Below are 17,501 nucleotides of genomic sequence, written 5' to 3' on the forward strand. Positions count from 1 at the left end.
AGGAAACCAGGATGAAACTTCCACGTTAGTCTACAGAAAAAAGGTCAAATATTGAATTTATGTAAATATTCATCATCTTATAAAGTGCTTTAAGGTTTCCTCGTCACAGCAGGAAAATCACAGATGTATTTAAAATGAAAGACAGCTGAAGTCCTGTGTCACTGGGACACTTGTTGGGACACTTGATGGGACTTGTCCTCGTTACTGTGATGAGTCTCACCTGTCTGTCTGCAGTGAAGACGGTCGCTCAGCGGTGAGTCCACAGAGCCGAGCTGCTGGAAGCTGTGAGGTTAAATTGTTTAATAAAGTGTAAACACCGTTTGTGGTTTTGAGTTTTAGCCCTGATGAGGAGTAATGTGCAGCACGTGGCTCCAATTATTCATCGTTACCTTTTCCACATTGAGCAGATCCTGAACGCGGCGATGACGGGAGTCAGTTTTCTCTCTAACACGTGTTCACAGTCACAGTTTGAACCTGCGGCATCAAACATTTCCTCAGTTTACTCTGTTTTATCGTCTGTGTGTTTTCAATCCATCGCTGGTTTTCTTTACGAGTTCAGTTCGCTTCTGCGAGTCAGAAATCCTGCAAACATTTTCTGTCAGACCTCCAAACAATCAACCGCAGCCTTTTTTTAAACCGTGCATGCTTCAGGATTTTACAAATATGTTTGTGGTCGTTCTTCTGAGGGTGACACATTTTGCATGAATATATTTTTAAGTTGTGGTTAGAGCCCAAAATGTCCAAGCAAGAGAAAAAGAGGAACAGTGTTTGCTAGGAATTCCTTTATCTTTAAATAGACTCGATTTCTTTCAAAAACATGGAAAGAAGGCAAAAAGCAACTTAGGAAATGACCCAAAAATAGTTCAAAATTAGTTTAAAAAAAAGAAAGAAAATTACCTGAAAATTAGAGAAAAAGCCAATTTAAAACAAAAAGCCTATAAAATTAACAAAAATATAAGTAAAAAAAATCAAGAAAATTACCTGAATTTAAAAAAATATATATAAATATTAGAAATATAGTTGAATGGACGCTTTCCCTTAGCTTTGTAGAAATAATTTCTAAATCTCCCCAAAAAGTCCAAGCAACACAAAGAGGAATAGCAGCAGTGTTGGCTCAAAAATCCTTTAAGTTTAACTTGGCTTAATGAAAAGAGAAGCAAAAAGCTACTTGAGAAGAAATGACTGAAAATGTAGTATAAAATTAAGAAAAGGAAAAATACCTAAAAATCAGAGGAAAAAATAAATAAATGTAAAGGTCAGTCTGGGTTTCAAAGGGTTAACTTCAACTGCTTCATTTTTCTGTTGGCATTCACTGTCTGACATTAGAGTATGGCAGTGAAAATATTCAAGTTATAGTGTACAATTAACACTTTGTAACCTAAGCAAATGGGTTTGATTTCTTTTAATGACATGAGCAACAGAAAAAGAAATGACCCAAAACTTGCATGAAATAAGTAAAAAAGTACAAGAAAATTATAGGACAATTTGGAAATAAATAAATGAATTAAAAAAAAATAAATAAAATAAAACAAGCAAAAAAAGAATAATTAAAAAATCAGGAAAAAAAAAAGAAAAAAAAAGCTGCTTGAAAAATTCTAATAATTTTGTAAAATGATGTCAAATTTGTAGTTATGATAATTATGAATATAGTTTTTTTCTAGATATTCTCCCCATCTTTAAAAAGAATCTAAATCTACTAATTTCTTGTAGTTTGTTGCATATTTCTGAAGTTTTTAAAAGAAATCACATCAATTTGCTCGGGTTCAAAAGTTTAAAGAAAGAAAAGTGATGTTGCTCCAGGTTTCAAAGAGTTAAACTGATATGGATATTTTTTGATGTGAGTTTTTTTTAGGAGGCTAAAATATGTTTTGTCGTGACTGCGTCGTCAGCGGTGCATCGCTGCCCTGCGTGTGTTAACTACCAGCCTCCATCACTGTGGTCCATCTCCTCTGTGGTTTCTAGGTTGATCTATTTCTCCCATCTTGCTGTCTGAGGCTATACTCTCTCCGCAGGATTAAATAACATCGAGATTAAAAGTGCAAAGGTCACAAATCCATAGGCTTAGGCAACGCTCCTCTTAGATACTCTAATTCCTGCAGGTCATGATGTCTGTTCTTCACTTGCCGCTCCCGTTGACCCGCAGAGGAGAGAGAAAAAAGCAGTTTACGACTGAACATTAGGTCAGAAGTGGGACACAATTAGCAGAGGATGATCTGATGTTATAACCAAGGAGATACTCAGATACACTGCTGGAATGTAACTAAGTACATTTACTCAAGTACTGTACTTAAGTGCGAGTTTGACGTACTTTATATGCCACTCTGTACTTTTACTCCACTGCATTTCAAAAGGGACATATTGTACTTTTTACTTCATTACATTTATCTGAACTCTTTAGGTAAATTACAAATGAAGATTTTTCCACAAAAAACTCAAAAGAGTTTATAAAATATGTTTTATTAAATATGTTAAATTACCCAATAGTTTACAAAAGTACAGATGCAATGATAAGTTAAATAATCTACAGAAAATTATTTGCCACCTGGTTTCATAAACTTTTTTTAAAATCAATTTTTAAATTTTTGATAATTTAGAAATTTTGGTTTGGTTTTTTTTGGATTATTTGTTATAATTTAGAGTTTTTTTTAATAATTGTGGTGCATTTTTTTTTATCTTTTTTTTTTTTAGTTTAGGGTTGTTGGTATCCTCACTTTTTGTGTTTTTTATTTTTCTAAATAATTTTGAGGGGTTTTGTAGTGTTTTTTCAGTTTTGTTTTTTGTTCATTTTGAGGGAGTTTTGCAGTGTTATTTTTTTCTTCTTTTTTGTTTGTTTATAATTTTCAGTTTTTTGTTGTCTTTTTTTCTATTTTCTCTGTCAATTTTGAGATTTTTCATCTTTTTTTCAAACAGTTTAATGTTGTCTGGGTGTACCTTTTTAATTAATTTTGATGGGTTTTATTCTATTTTTTTAAAATACAGTTTTAAGGGGTTTGCTGTGTTTTTTCTTTATTTTTTAAAGAGTTTTTTCTTCAATTTTTCTAATAATTTTGAGATTTGGGGTTTTTTTTCTATTTTTAAAATACTTTTGTGTTTATGTAATTGTCATTTTTTCAGTTGTTTTTCTGCATTGGATACTTTTTTTTCATACTTTGAGTACATGATGCTGATTATACTTACTTTAATCAGCATCACAACATTTTCAATAGAGGACTTTTACTTGTAACAGGGTATTTTTATAGGGTGCTATTCATATTTTTACTTGAGTAAAGCTGCATACTCGGGTCCGCTGAGGAGCGGACGATCAGGAGCTTGGTGGGTCTGCTGTGGTCCTGCAGTGAGTCCTCAGTTGACTACAGATGAGTGCTGCGTGGAGGGAAGCCAGACACATGTTGACCACATTGCCGCCGCAGAATAACAGATAAATAACCGCAGATGTGCGGACGGAGGAGAGCAGGAAAACAGAGGAGAGAGAGGAACATAAAAGAGAGGGGAGGTTTCAAAACTCAGAAGATGTTATCTGAAATATTGAATGAAGTGAGTTCCCGGGCGGATGCTTTTAAAAAGTGCACTTGACAGTTTATGGAGGGCAATGTGTGTCATGTCACAGAGGGAGCGCGCGGTGGTTATACAGAAGTTAAAGCTGACCGTTGAGATTCAGGTCACAAAATGTGACAAGATCAGATTACAGTCCAGAATTCAGAGTAAACTGCACGGTGCAGATTTCAGCCCCCGTGTGTGTGTGTGTGTGTGTGTGTGTGTGTGTGTGTGATGTGATTCATTCCTTTAGTGTTAGCGCCGGTGGCCCCGGCCCGGTGCCAGCGCTCCGTGGTTACAGATCTGTTTACTTTTGTAGGCTGGCAGGAACATGAGATTTCCTCTGCAGCGGCTGGTCGACCTGCAAACAGAGCGGCCCTTCAAAGTCCCTCGCTGCTCCCGTTACAGGCCGCCAACCTCCTCCTCCTCCTTCAGGTCAGGGTAACCCCACGCAAACAAACACACACTCACACAGAGGAAAACAGCCACCACGGACACACACACACACACACACACACACACACACACATATCACTGATGAACATATGCTGGTCTGCACAAACACACACTCATGATTTAGGAATACCAGCGGATCTTAGGATCTGATGGATTATCAGGAATCTGACTGATCTCATTCCTGACCAGCCGGACACAGAGGAAGGCCTTGTTCTGAGATGATCAACAACACTAATCTCAAAATGGAAACTGCACTCACGAGAAAATCTACTCAATGTACTCTGCTCACTTATTTAAAAAAAACAACAAAAAAACTGCTGTTTTTGTAGATGAATGAGATAATTTTCTTAGAATTACGAGAAAAGTTTCAATAGAAAAAAAACAGCTTTTCTTTTTAATAAAAATTTTGATTATTTCCTCAGTTATGAGAAAAGTTTTAATGACAAATTTTTGTTTGGAATTTTTAAAAAAAATTATTCTCATTTTTCTGAATCAACAATATTATTATCTTATAATTATGACCAAAAAAATCTTTTTTTTTTCTGAATAAGAAAATTATCTCAGAGTTTTGGAAAAAAAATACAAGAATTTCAACAATATTATCTCAAAATTCTGAGAGAAATTTTCATGTAAAAAGTTTTGAAAAAAGTTTTCATGAAAAAAACAAACTTTTTTCCTGAATTAACAACATTATTATCACGGAATAATTAAATTATTTTTTCATGGAAAAAACACTTTTCTGAAAAAAACACTTTTTCTGAATTAACAAGATTATTATTTCAGAATTCAGAGAAAATTTTCCATTAATTTTTTTCTCTAAATTAACAAGATTAATATCTCAGAATTATGAGAATTTCTTTATGAATTAATGAGACAATTAATTATTATTACAAATTAATTATGTCGTCATCTCTGGAAAACAGTTTCATTATTTTGAGAATATAATCATATTATTGCAGGAAAATTGAGGAAAAAAATGTATGAATGTATGGCCGCATAGGGCTTCTGTAGATTCTCATTTGCACTTGGTTTTATGCCGAAAACACAGTTTCATTTTCTTGACACTCAAATTTATCATTTCGCCATCTCTGGAAAACCCAGTTTCGTTATCTCGAGATATCAATTTAATGATGTCTTTTTCTCGGGGAAAATGCAGGGAAAAAAATGTATGAATGTATCGTCATTTATGGCTTCCGTAAAATGAAATTGTGTTTTACGCTTGGTTTTATGACATCTCAAATTAATTATGTCTTCATCTCTAGAAAACCTAATTTTGTTATTTTAGAAAATTATCTTGTTATCTTGGGAAAACAGAGGAAAAAAATAAAAGAATGCGTGGCCGATTGTGGCTTCCATAGATTCTCAGTTGTGTTGTATTTTTAATTTTATGCCGTCTCCATGGTCAGGAAAACACAGTTTCATTATCGCGAGATCTCAAATTAATTATGTCATCTCTAGAAAACATAATTTTATTCTTTTAAGAAAATCATCCCATTATCTCGGGAAAACTGAGACAAAAAAAATCTGAATGTATGGCCACTTAGGGCTTCCATACACGGCTTACATTTTTTTTCATGATGTCTGGTGTCAAAAATCCTCTCCTCTTTAATATTTTTCATACTCCTCAATCTTGCAGACTGAGTTCAGGCAAATTGTTTTATCAAGCAAGAGCAATATTCAGCCGATAATCCCAAAACTGGACATCAATATCCTCCGAGAAGTCTGAATAACTGACATTCCTCGGATGAACCAGACTCTACAAACTTGTGTTTGTTTACTCATGTCCAGTGGGAGTCTTAATTTTCTCCCTCTCTCTGTTGATAATATAATCAAAAAGAGCAGCCAGCACAATACCTTTGGACATGAGCGGGGCCTGCAGATCCAGCGGTGCTGCGGCGGCAGACAGCCAGCCATAACAACATCAAACGGCCCCTGGCCTGCAGCGTTTACACAGAGCCAAGACCCCGGACCAAAAATATGATTGCTGCTTCTTTTTCAGATAAGAATGCAGACAAGCTGGAAGGTTATTGAGAACAATATGCACAGGTATGAAGTGGCCATCGTGGTACGAGTGGACGGCAAAAAAGGAAAAAAAAAAAGAAGAGAGGCACTTTGGGTCAGATGAGGTTTCTGTGGATGCCTGAGATCAGAATGTGAGATCTTGTTTTGCAGGATTGATGGGAACAAAAAAATGGGCTTTTTCATCTATATGTGGCGTGTTTTGACATCAGAAAACACCAGGATCTGTCTCATTTCGTTCAGGAGGAGGCAGTTTGTGTTCTTAAAGAAAAAGCAGAGTGAGAGAAAACAGGAAATTCAAGAAACTGATGTGGAGCACCTCCTGCTGCTCAGTTTGACTCAGTGCAGAGGCCTCGGTCAAAACAGCTGGAAACACCACCACACTCAGTCTGAGATCTCTGAGACTTATTCAGAGTAACACTTCATCTATATGTACATTTTAGGGAAACAATTTTGTCATATTTCTAAATGTTACCTGCTATTGTTCACCTGGTTCATTTTAAGTTAGGTTCATAATTAGGCCATCATTGCCATATTCACTCTTAACCCTTTGAAACCTGAGCAAATTGGCTTGATTTCAGAGGTGGGCAATGAGCAGCTTAAGAGGAAATAATCCAGAAATTTGCAAAAAAATAACATAACAATAACATTAGCACAAAAAAATAGATTTTTTTTTTAAGGAAATGACCTGACAATAGTGCTTTAGAATAATTATATCAAATGTGTAATTCTCGTAATATAATTTGGGTTTTTATATATTTTTCCTAGCTTTTTTGATTTTTTTAAATATTTTTTTTGGTTGTTGTTTGTTGTTGTCTTTTTTGTTTTGTTTTGTTTTGTTTTGTTTTTGCAATTTGTGGAACATGTCTTGCCAAGTTGGTAAATGCCCTTTGACCCAAAAATTAGCCCGAAATAGTTAAAAGTGCAAGCAATAGACAAAAAGATTGCAAAAAAACCCAATAAATAAAAACAATAAATAAAGTTTAAAAAAAAAGCCAACAACAACAAGGAAATGACCTAATTATTCTGTAAATATTTTAAAATATTTTATCAAGATAATTATAAATATAGTTTTTCATGCATTCTCCCTCGCTTTCTTTTGAAAATATTTCCATATTTTTCCTATATTTATTTACTATCATATGGATAAATGTATATGTCCTCCTACAGAAAGGAGGCTGTTCAGGCTGATGCGTCAGACACAATAAATCTCTGAGTTTTCTGAAGAACAACACATTTCTGATTCTACATCAGATTTTGCACTTCCTTTGTCACAGCCTTTTAAGCAGCGCAGGGTGTTTAATGATGAACCAACAGATTTACACGAACAAACAAAAGTGCACATTTTTTATGCACAATGTCCATCCGCATCACTTCTCCGATCACTTCGTGTCTGCGTGGACTCGTCGCCTCGTTCTCCTCCTGGAGATGAGTGTAATTGTATAAAAACGAGGAGGTGAGAGCAGGCGAGATCTGATGTGTGAAGTGCGTTTATCTACGTAGCTGTTCGCTCGGGTTGGCATCACTGCTCCTATTTTCAGTCATGGAGGAATTCCCTCATCTTTCCGTGCTGAAAGTGATCGGTGAAGGGATGAACTCTGAAGTGGGAGGCAGAACAGTTTGTTTTAAAGTTTTAAAGTCGTGAAAACTTCATGTTTGTGATGAACTCAAGTGTGCAGGGTGCAGCGGGTGCATGAAACGCAGGCCGACCTCTGCGTCACCCAGGCAGTTTTGGTTAATTGTGCCTGCAATTCCTAAAAAAAAGTCTTACATGGCATTGAATTTCTTAATCTAAAAAATAAGGCCTTAACTGATATGAAACTGACTTAAATTAATCTTATAAAAGTCTTAAAAATGCTCAGACAAAGTAAGCAGGATTTTATGAATCTTTTCTTCTGATGTTGCACTGTAAAATCTCAAATTTAATATTTTTTTATTATTAATTTATCTATTTATATTATCTATTTTGTTGTTGTTGCTGTTGAATAATTTAATAAATTAATTTTCTTAAACTCATCATGATGGAAATCCAAGCAGTGGAATCTCAAATTCAGCACTCATTTGTTTGAGAAACAGAAAAATCGCCCAGAAAACTGCCCATAAATGCTAAATATTTCCCACTTCTGTTGGTAAACCAAATACACACTTTTAAGATACTTGAATATGTTCATTGTCTTCTTGCTGTGTTACTCCTCAAAGGTTTTTTTTTATTTGATGTAGATAATCAAACTTGTGTTTTGTGTCATGTTGTGTGTTTATAGTGAATATGAATCTAGTTTTTTGGTTTTTTTTTTTAAATCTGTGTAAAATCTATGGTAAAAACAAATTGTCAGTGTTATATAATAAAAATCTTAAAATAAATGTAACTTAATAAAGTAAACAAAAAAAAGCAAAATATTAAAAAAATGAACAAATAAAAATAAATACAAATAATAATGAATATAGTAACAAAAATCTCTTTAAAATAACAACTAGTCAATTTGATGTAATAAAAACAGGATTTAATAGAATTAAAGTTAAAAAAAAAAGTCACCTGTGCCATTACAATGACTGTTAAAGTGTTAAACTGCAGGAACCCTGTTATGCTGTGCTTAAGCCTCCCTGAGTGACTTTGGGAAAAAACATGACCCTCCCTCCTCCATAAATTAGTTATTAGATTTTAAGATATTTCTTTACAGATCTTTCAGTAATGGATGATTAATACTTACTCTTATCAGCACTGAACTCTTCTTGATGCTGTTATTTCTATGTCCTGCTTGTTTTGCACAAATTGAGAAAAAAAAAAAGTAGATTTGCAAAATCATTGCTCAGTTTAGGAGTGTAAAAAAATCCCTTTGCTTAGATACGTTTTGTGCAACACATCTAAGCCCTTTTGGATCACAGATCTAAGATTTTGCTCAGGTTGTCAATATGACAAGTTAGGAGTGTAGAAACTGTTTTAATATTTGTATATTTTTTACCATGAAAAAGTGCCTTGGCATGACTGGCAGAAATTGAACGTCTGAACTATTAAGCCTCCTTTTGTGGTTGTGACGTTAAACAGTACCTGCCTTATTGCGATAATGAACAAAAAAAACCGACCCAAATCTGTAGACAAAGAAAAGGATGTCACACGCAGGCCCCAGCGAGGATCGAACTCGCGACCCCTGGTTTACAAGACCAGTGCTCTAACCACTGAGCTATGGAGCCCGTACTGTCTATAAAAGATGCGCGGGACGTATTTAACAGTGTTACTACTGTGATTTATTCATGGACGTGATGTGGAAATATTAACGCAGTAAAACTGTACCGAAGCGTTTCGCAAACGTTCAGCTCCGGATTCACTCACCGGCGGTGTGACGTTTCTCTCTGCGGGACCAACATGGCAATTTTCTGCACAATTTTGAGCTGGGCTGCGGTGTTTCTGCTCTTTTTGGTTTTCGTAACGTTTCTCGGTTACTGCGTGTACGTCAAATACATTCACATGAAATATGACCATATACCTGGACCACCGAGAAATAGGTGAGTTAAGTAGGTCGTTGTTTTGTTAATGCAAAACGTTATTTGTTTCCTTATCAACTTGCTAGCTAACATTAGCCTAAATTTGACTTTACTCGACACTTTTTGTTTGTTTTTTCTCCCCAAAGCTTCCTCCTGGGACATTCATCTACGTTTTTGGAGATAATGAGGAATGGCGGGGTGGTACACGACAAGTTTCTGGAGTGGTGAGTACGCAAACACGTATGTATATCTTCAAAACTTGGTGTTAACTGAGGACAAACGTCGTTGTAAATTAGGATAAGTTGGCTCACAAAGACGACGGTTCGACTCCCACAAGGCTGCCAGAGACTGTAGCTCCAAGTCTGCAGAAGTAAGTTACAGGTTACCGTCAGTGGTGAATGAAATATTCGGACCATTTACATATGAAAAAGTACTCATACCACATTATAAAAATACTACGTTCAAAGTTAAAGTCCTGCATTGAAATTTTACTTTGATTAAAGTAAGTCAGTATAGTCAGGAAAAGTTAAAGCATTCCAAAACGGAGAAAAACACCCATAAAAAAATAATAATAATTACAAAAAACTAAAAACTCAGAATAGTTAGAAATATTAAAAAAACACACAAAAAACTCAAAATTATTTAAAAAAATAGAAAAAAAGTCTAAAAACTCAAAATGTATTTGAAAGAACTGGGAAAAAAAATATGCCCAAAACATTCAAACTGATTTAGAAAAAAACTCAAAATCATTAAAAACAATTGGTAAAAACTTCAAACAACTAAAAGTTATCTTGAAGACTTTAAAAAGAAAACCAAAAAACAAACATTTTTTAAGGAATGCAAACACATCCAAAAAACATTACTAAAAAAAACACCCAAGAAGACAATTATTTTTAAAAATATAGAAACAATCCTAAAAATTCAAAATTATTAGGAAAAGAACAATACAACCCAAAACTTTGAAATGGCAAACAAAAAATAATCAAAATTATTTAAAAACAATATAAGTTTTTTTTTCAAACAATTAAAAGTTATTTGATTTTTTTTAAAACAACACACAAAATGCCACAGAGCTACATATAAACTTTTCCTTTTTCAGTCATTATTGTAACCAATGTACTTTAACTCTGGTTGTAACTGTAATGCATTATGTGTAATTCAAACTCATAAGTAAGCTGTTGTTTACAGGGCCGAGATTCACGGGCCTGTTTACAGGTTGAATGTTCTGCATTACATTTTACTCCTCGTGACCTGCCCAGAGACAACCAAGGTAACACCACAGCCCACATGTAATCATTAGGTACACAAGTATTGCACAATAAACTGTGTATGTGCACAGAAAGCCTGATAGTCCTGATTTGCAGGTATACTTGCAAAACAAAATGTGTCATAACTGTGCCAGCTTTCTACAGTGCCAGTTATTGTCCTTTTTGGTTAACAAACACGCATGCACTGATAATATACGCATTAAAAACACCTTTTCTTTCAATTTTCCATCTTTTCATGGCTCTGTTTCAGGAAGTCCTGATGTCTGCAAAGTATCCCAAAGATAGTTTCTACAAGAAGCTCTTCAACCTGTTTGGTCAAAGGTTCTTTATTGGACTTTCAGATTAGTTTTATTGTTCATGCTATTTTATACAGATACTGTGCAAAGTTGTTTGGCCGAGGAACAATAAAGCAATAATAATGATAACTGATGTTATTTGTAATACTGTCAACATGTTATATTTTTGGAACTAAAAACAACAACTCACATTTTTAGTATGTAAGTCAACCTTTGAGTGCCAGGCAACTTTAAAACCTTATTTTGCTATTTTAAAAGTATTGTGCTCCCTGTCTCTTTTCCAGGTTCCTTGGTAACGGCCTGGTAACAGCACTGGACCATGAACAGTGGTATAAACAACGCCGCGTCATTGACCCTGCATTCAGCAGCCTGTGAGTGATTCAGCAATCACCAAGAAAATGTATCAACCTTTATTTTATCTCCAGTGTTTGTAATCACTGAGTGCATTTACATGGACGTGAATAATCCTTTTACGATTGGGTTTTTGGAGTATCTTGGTTATATGTGTGAGCATGTAAATACCATAGTCCATTCATGAGAAAAAAGTTGAGTATGTCCTGACTGTGTTTGTTTTTTTGCAGGTATTTGCGAGGTCTGATGGGAACCTTCAATGAGAGGGCAGAGAAACTGATGACTAAACTTACTGATGTCGCTGATAACAAAACAGAGGCCAGCATGCTCAAACTCGTCAACTTTGTTACCATTGATGTTATTGCTAAGGTATTATACTGTAGTCTGGTTTACAGCTTCTCCTTTTCTTGCTCGTGGAAAAATTAATCTTACCGAGTTGTATCGACTGTGTTTTCTTTACGACTCTCAGGTTGCGTTTGGTGTGGATTTAGACCAGCTGGAGAACCCTTCAGTCTTCCCCAAAGCCATCGAAATGTGCCTGAAAGCGATGGTGTTCGTTGCCAGGGACGTCTTGTTTGAGGTATGACTTCACTGCGAGTTTGTTCAAAGTTTGTGTGGTGACATTATAGATCCTAAAATCCTGCATTTCCAGTACAACCCAAAGAACCGACCATTCATTAAGAAAGTGAGGGAAGCGTCCCACCTGCTGCGTTCGACCGGAGCGAAGTGGGTTCATAACAGAAGGACTGCCATGCAGAACGGCGAAGACGTCCCAAAGGACATCCTCACACAGATCATGAAAACAGCAGGCAAAGGTGACGGTCCCTAAATATCAAACTTGATTTAATTCAAAATTCTGGAAGTTTCAACATCTTTGTGTTGTAAAAGGTTCATGGCAGCTGAAAAAATATTTGAAACTAAATCCTAGATACATCCTAAAATCCTAAAAATGTCCAGAAATCATACAAGTGTCCAAAAATCATAGAAACGTCCTAAAATCTTAGAAATGTCATTAAAGCCTCAAAATTTCCTAAAATCCTAAAATGTCTTGAACTTCTAAAAATGTGCTAAAATCTTAAAATTGTCCAGAACCTCAAATCTGAGAAACATCCTAAAATCCTGAAAGTGTCCTAAAATCCCAGAAATGTCCTAAAATCCTAATAATATGATGGAATATTGCTTTACTTTTCATTTCTATTTTCTTATTATTCCAGAGGAAAACACAACTAAAGAAGACGAGGAGTTGATGTTGGACAATTTTGTGACATTTTTCATTGCAGGTGAGTTTATGTTGTTTCTGCTTTGATGAGAAAAATGCTCCAAAATAAGCTTGAAGCCCCTGAAAGTTAGGCCAACGGGACACTTCAGCATAGTTATTCATAATAATCCATATGCTCTTCTGTTAACAACGCTATATTTAAGTCCTGCATTTATTGTTTTTAGCTGATCTGTTGCTTTAAGCTCCACTTCTTTTGCTATAAAGAATATAATCACTGTGTGTTTTGTGATGTTGATCCACATTTGCACCATTTGAAGGAAATGTTTTGGCATTTTAGGGCAGGAAACCACAGCTAATCAACTGGCTTTCTGCATCATGGAATTAACACGGCATCCTGAAATACTGGAGAAGTAACAAAATAATGCAGCACTAAACAGTTTCACTGTGAAGGTTTTGGATGATAGTTTTTAAGTTGTGTTTTTATTTCTCAGGTTAAGGAAGGAGCTGGATGATGTCATTGGGATGAAACAGGACATCAGTTATGACGATCTGGGGAAGCTGATCTACCTCTCACAGGTATTTGTCATGACGCTAGAGAAGTGTGTTATGAATCCATTCTCCCAAAAAACAATTAAATTCTCAAGTTAGCCAACATCAGTTATTCTAAAATGACGGCCCACGGGCCAACCATTTCCTAATTCACAAAAAAATGAAGTGATTCACACTAGGAATTACACAATTGTATTGAAATCCTGGAAATCTCCTAAAATCTAGAAATGTGCTAAAATCCCAGAAACATACTAAAGTCCTAGAAAAATCCTTAAAAACTTTTAAAACTCTATAAATGTCATAAAAAGCATAGAAACATCCTAGAATCATATAAATATCCTGAGGTCCCATTAACGTCCTAACATCTTAAATTCCTAGAAATATCCTAAAATCCTAAAAAATGTCCTAAAATCTGAAAAAACATCTTAAAACCCTAAAAATGTCCTAAAATCCTAAAAACTTCCTAAAACCCTAAAAATGTCCTAAAATCCTAAAAAATGTTCTAAAATCCTAAAAACATCCTAAAACCCTAAAAGTTTCCCTAAAATCTTAAAAAATGTCCTAAAATCTGAAAAAAAACATCTTAAAACCCTAAAAATATCCTAAAATACTAAAAACATCCTAAAACCTTAAAAGTTTCTAAAATCCTAAAAACATCCTAAAACAACCCTTAAAATGTCCAAAAATCCAAGAAACGTCAGAAAATCCTAAAAATGTCCTGAAATCCTAAAAATGTCCTAAAATTTTTGAAATGTCCTAAAATCACAGAAACATATTTGGGACGGCCGTGACTGTCCTCCGTTCTCTGTAATTCTGCTTTAATGCGCTTAAATCGTTTTTAAGTGACTGACCCGTGACCTCACGCTGTGACCTCACGCTGTGACCTTACGCTGTGACCTTACGCTGTGACCTTACGCTGTGACCTCACGCTGTGACCTCACACAGGTGCTGAAAGAGACTCTGAGGATTTACCCGCCAGCTCCAGGTACAACTCGAGACGTGCCCTATGACTTCGTCATTGACGGTATCCGTGTACCTGCAGGAGCCACGTATTTTGTGAGTACCTCTAGAGTACACAGCGTGTGTCAAAACCCAAAAAGGTTTCATAACTTGTTCTTGATTTACAAGAGTAAAGAACAGTGGGATTTATTACATAAATACACAACAAAAAACATATTTTTCAAATGCTGTTTAAGCATGAAAAACAGGGTTCGTATGGCAGTGAAAAGCCTGGAAACCACAGAATTTGCAAATAGAAATTTCAGGCCTGGAAAAGTTCTGGAAACCTAAGTATATCCTGAAAGTTTTGGAAAAGTCATTGAATTTTGTTTTACAAACCTGCAAAATATGCCTGATGTGTGCTAGGACCTTCGGATATTTTCAAATCTTGTGGGCATCTCTGCTTTTACTGTTTATGGCTGTGATAAATGGTGTGAGAAGAGAATATGCAGGTTTGAAAGGCATGTTTTCTTTGAATTTTCTTTCTTTTGAAATAGCCTGAAAAATTTTAAAGAAAAAAAACAAGAGAAGGAGAGCAGAGCCTTTTTTTTTTTTTTTTTGACTTTTTTAAAAAAACAATTGTCAACATTTCTTAAAGAAAATATGCTGTCTAACTCTGCCTGAAGGTGTATTTTGTAGAAAAACAGTGTAAAAATGAATATAAAATGTAGCTAGCTATGTAAAGGTATGCCCCTCCCTTAAAGCCAAAATAAAAATCATAGGCCCCTCCCAAATACTTAAAAAATTATTTGACATGCCTCCCCCTTTTGCACCATCCTCTCATAAATAACGACCAGTCCCTAACTAATCAGTTAATTTGCAATAAAAAATGCAATAGAGGACTTTCCTTTTAGTCCGATGCTGACGTGCAGTTTTAATCTTGTTCTGAATTCATTATTTTTTTCAAATAATATATATTTTAAAAAGCTGTTATGTAATAGTAGAAAGACCGTAGAAGGTCATTTCAGAAAATGTATGATCTTGAAAATTTGCCACAAAGTCATGGAAAAGTCATTGATTCAACATGATTCTGATGCTGAAATTAATTAGTAAAAATGTGTATGAGCCCCGGAAAAAATATCTGTTAACAAAATGTTCAATTAATTACTATTATTATTTAAAATTTAGTTCAACTCTTACGTGTGTGGGAGAATGGAAAAATTCTTCAAGGACCCGCTGACATTTGATCCAGACAGATTTCACCCAGATGCTCCAAAGTAAGTAGCAACTGATTTATTTTTATCTTTTTTTTACTTTTGTCTGAACATGTTCAAACATACTTTTTTTTTTTTTTTTTTTCAAGGCCTTATTACTGCTACTACCCGTTCGCCCTCGGCCCACGCTCGTGCCTGGGACAGACCTTTGCTCAGGTGGGTGGTGACGCTCATGAATAATCTGCACACACACACAAAACAAAGCAGCACATGTGGTTCAGTCGTGTTGTTGATGACAGATGGAGGCTAAAGTGGTGATGGCCAAGCTGCTGCAGAGGTTTGACTTCAGCCTCGTGCCGGGACAGACCTTTGACGTCGAGGACACCGGCACGCTCCGGCCAAAGAGTGGAGTGGTGTGCTCGGTCAGACACAGGAATCACAAGAAATAAATGCTCGGACGCTTCCATAAAACAGAGGAAACTATCATGTCTATGATTTTAAAAAACTGGCTTTTAGAGTTGCTTTTTGCAGATTTGTACTCCTGTCTGAAAGCCTATTACACTGCAGTAGTTTGATTACTTAAAAAAATGGTTTTAACCTTTGTAAGAAAAAAGTATCAGCTGTTTTTTATTTAACGATATAAACAGTAAATCCACATGCAGTTATGATAATGATTTTTATAACCTAATTATAATGAGGATATGTTAAAACAAATTAACAACTTTTTGAGGAGATAACAATATAATTTGAACTTTTATCTTGCTGCAACTAATCTTTTACCTGAATGTAACTGTTTATTTTGCACTTCATTAAATTGATGGTTCATTTAATGTTAAACAATCTGATTTTATTTCACGCTCACTTTGCTTTGCAGTATTTTTTTGTTTTTGGCTGTTACTGACAGTGTACACAGGGGGGCACTGTGACGTTGCAAAGAAATGCAGCAGGGGCTGGCTCAATTTGCGGCAGCGGCACCTAACTGTGGCACCTCGTGTGGCACCCCCAGATGCCGCAGCTAGGTGCCGCTAGCAGTTGCAGCAGTCGCAGCAGATGCCACTGGTTGCCGAGACGTGCCGGGAGGTGCCAGTGCGTGTGCCGCGGTTTGACGGTTTTTAATATAGCCTACTCACAAAATTAATATATTACAAGGTAACAAAATTATCTGCAGCAGCGGAAAAATCCGCCGAAAAGGGGACACGAGGATGATATGAGCTTCCTCTCATCTCACTGTCTCTCCGCTGTGTGTATGCGCGCGCGCACACACACACACACACACACACACACACACACACACAGCGGAGAGACAGTGAGATGAGAGGAAGCTCATATCATCCTCGTGTCCCCTTTTCGGCGGATTTTTCCGCTGCTGCAGATAATTTTGTTACCTTGTAATATATTAATTTTGTGAGTAGGCTATATTAAAAACCGCCAAACCGCGGCACACGCACTGGCACCTCGCGGCACCTCCTGGCAAGCAGTGGCACAAGCACTGGCACCTCCCGGCACCTCCTGGCACCTCCCGGCACGTCTCGGCAACCAGTGGCATCTGCTGCGACTGCTGCGACTGCTAGTGGCACCTAGCTGTGGCATCTGGGGGTGCCACACGAGGTGCCACAGTTAGGTGCCGCTGCCGCAAATTGAGCTTGCTGTCTCTCAAGAAATGTCAAAAAACAGCTTTGTATTTTTCAAACATGAGCTTAAAATAGTGACATTTCATCAAAATCACCTTTTTTTCTACATGTCTCATTTGCAATTTTGCCAAAAATTAGATATTTTGCATAGATGTGCCTTAAATGTTTTGCCAGGGTTCTTTGTTCTTTTTAATTATTTGTTCATAAAGTTATTATTATTAGTATTATTATATGATCCAAATCCCCTGGTAAAATTATTATTATTATTATTATTATTATTATTATTATTGTAGATTCAAACAGAGTTTGGCTGAAGTTAATGGTTTACTTTATGATATTTAAGTGTGACATTTTCAAGTAACTAAACTTTGGTTTTATCTAATGGCATTATCAGGCAAATTCTTAACAGCGTTTCTAATTTTACAACTAGTATTACAATTTATTATTATCATTATTATTGGTAGTACTTGTAGTAGCAGTAGAAATAGCATTGAGGTAGTAGTAGTATATTATTATCAATAATCATATAATATTAATTATTATTA

At 35.6% G+C, this 17,501-nt stretch overlaps 1 protein-coding gene and 1 non-coding gene across 2 annotated transcripts; one reads left to right on the forward strand and one right to left on the reverse strand.

The window, feature by feature from the left end:
• Window positions 1-9,125: 9,125 nt before the first annotated feature.
• Window positions 9,126-9,198, reverse strand: trnat-ugu (transfer RNA threonine (anticodon UGU)). Its single transcript has one exon. It is a non-coding gene; the product is annotated as a tRNA-Thr (tRNA).
• Window positions 9,199-9,284: 86 nt separating this feature from the next.
• LOC121955336 (cholesterol 24-hydroxylase-like) lies at window positions 9,285-16,165 on the forward strand. The gene is made up of 15 exons (XM_042503241.2): window positions 9,285-9,510; window positions 9,636-9,713; window positions 10,678-10,759; window positions 11,008-11,078; window positions 11,338-11,424; window positions 11,635-11,773; window positions 11,874-11,984; window positions 12,057-12,219; window positions 12,619-12,684; window positions 12,961-13,033; window positions 13,115-13,199; window positions 14,118-14,228; window positions 15,300-15,388; window positions 15,475-15,541; window positions 15,625-16,165. The coding sequence occupies exons 1-15, from the start codon at window positions 9,371-9,373 to the stop codon at window positions 15,772-15,774; spliced, it is 1,512 nt and encodes a 503-aa protein (XP_042359175.1). The 5' UTR covers window positions 9,285-9,370; the 3' UTR covers window positions 15,775-16,165.
• Window positions 16,166-17,501: the final 1,336 nt, after the last annotated feature.

Source organism: Plectropomus leopardus, chromosome 16, assembly GCF_026936395.1.
Source record: "Plectropomus leopardus strain MGB_pleo_1.0 chromosome 16, ASM2693639v1, whole genome shotgun sequence".
In the NCBI taxonomy this organism is placed as follows: Eukaryota; Metazoa; Chordata; class Actinopteri; order Perciformes; family Serranidae; genus Plectropomus; species Plectropomus leopardus.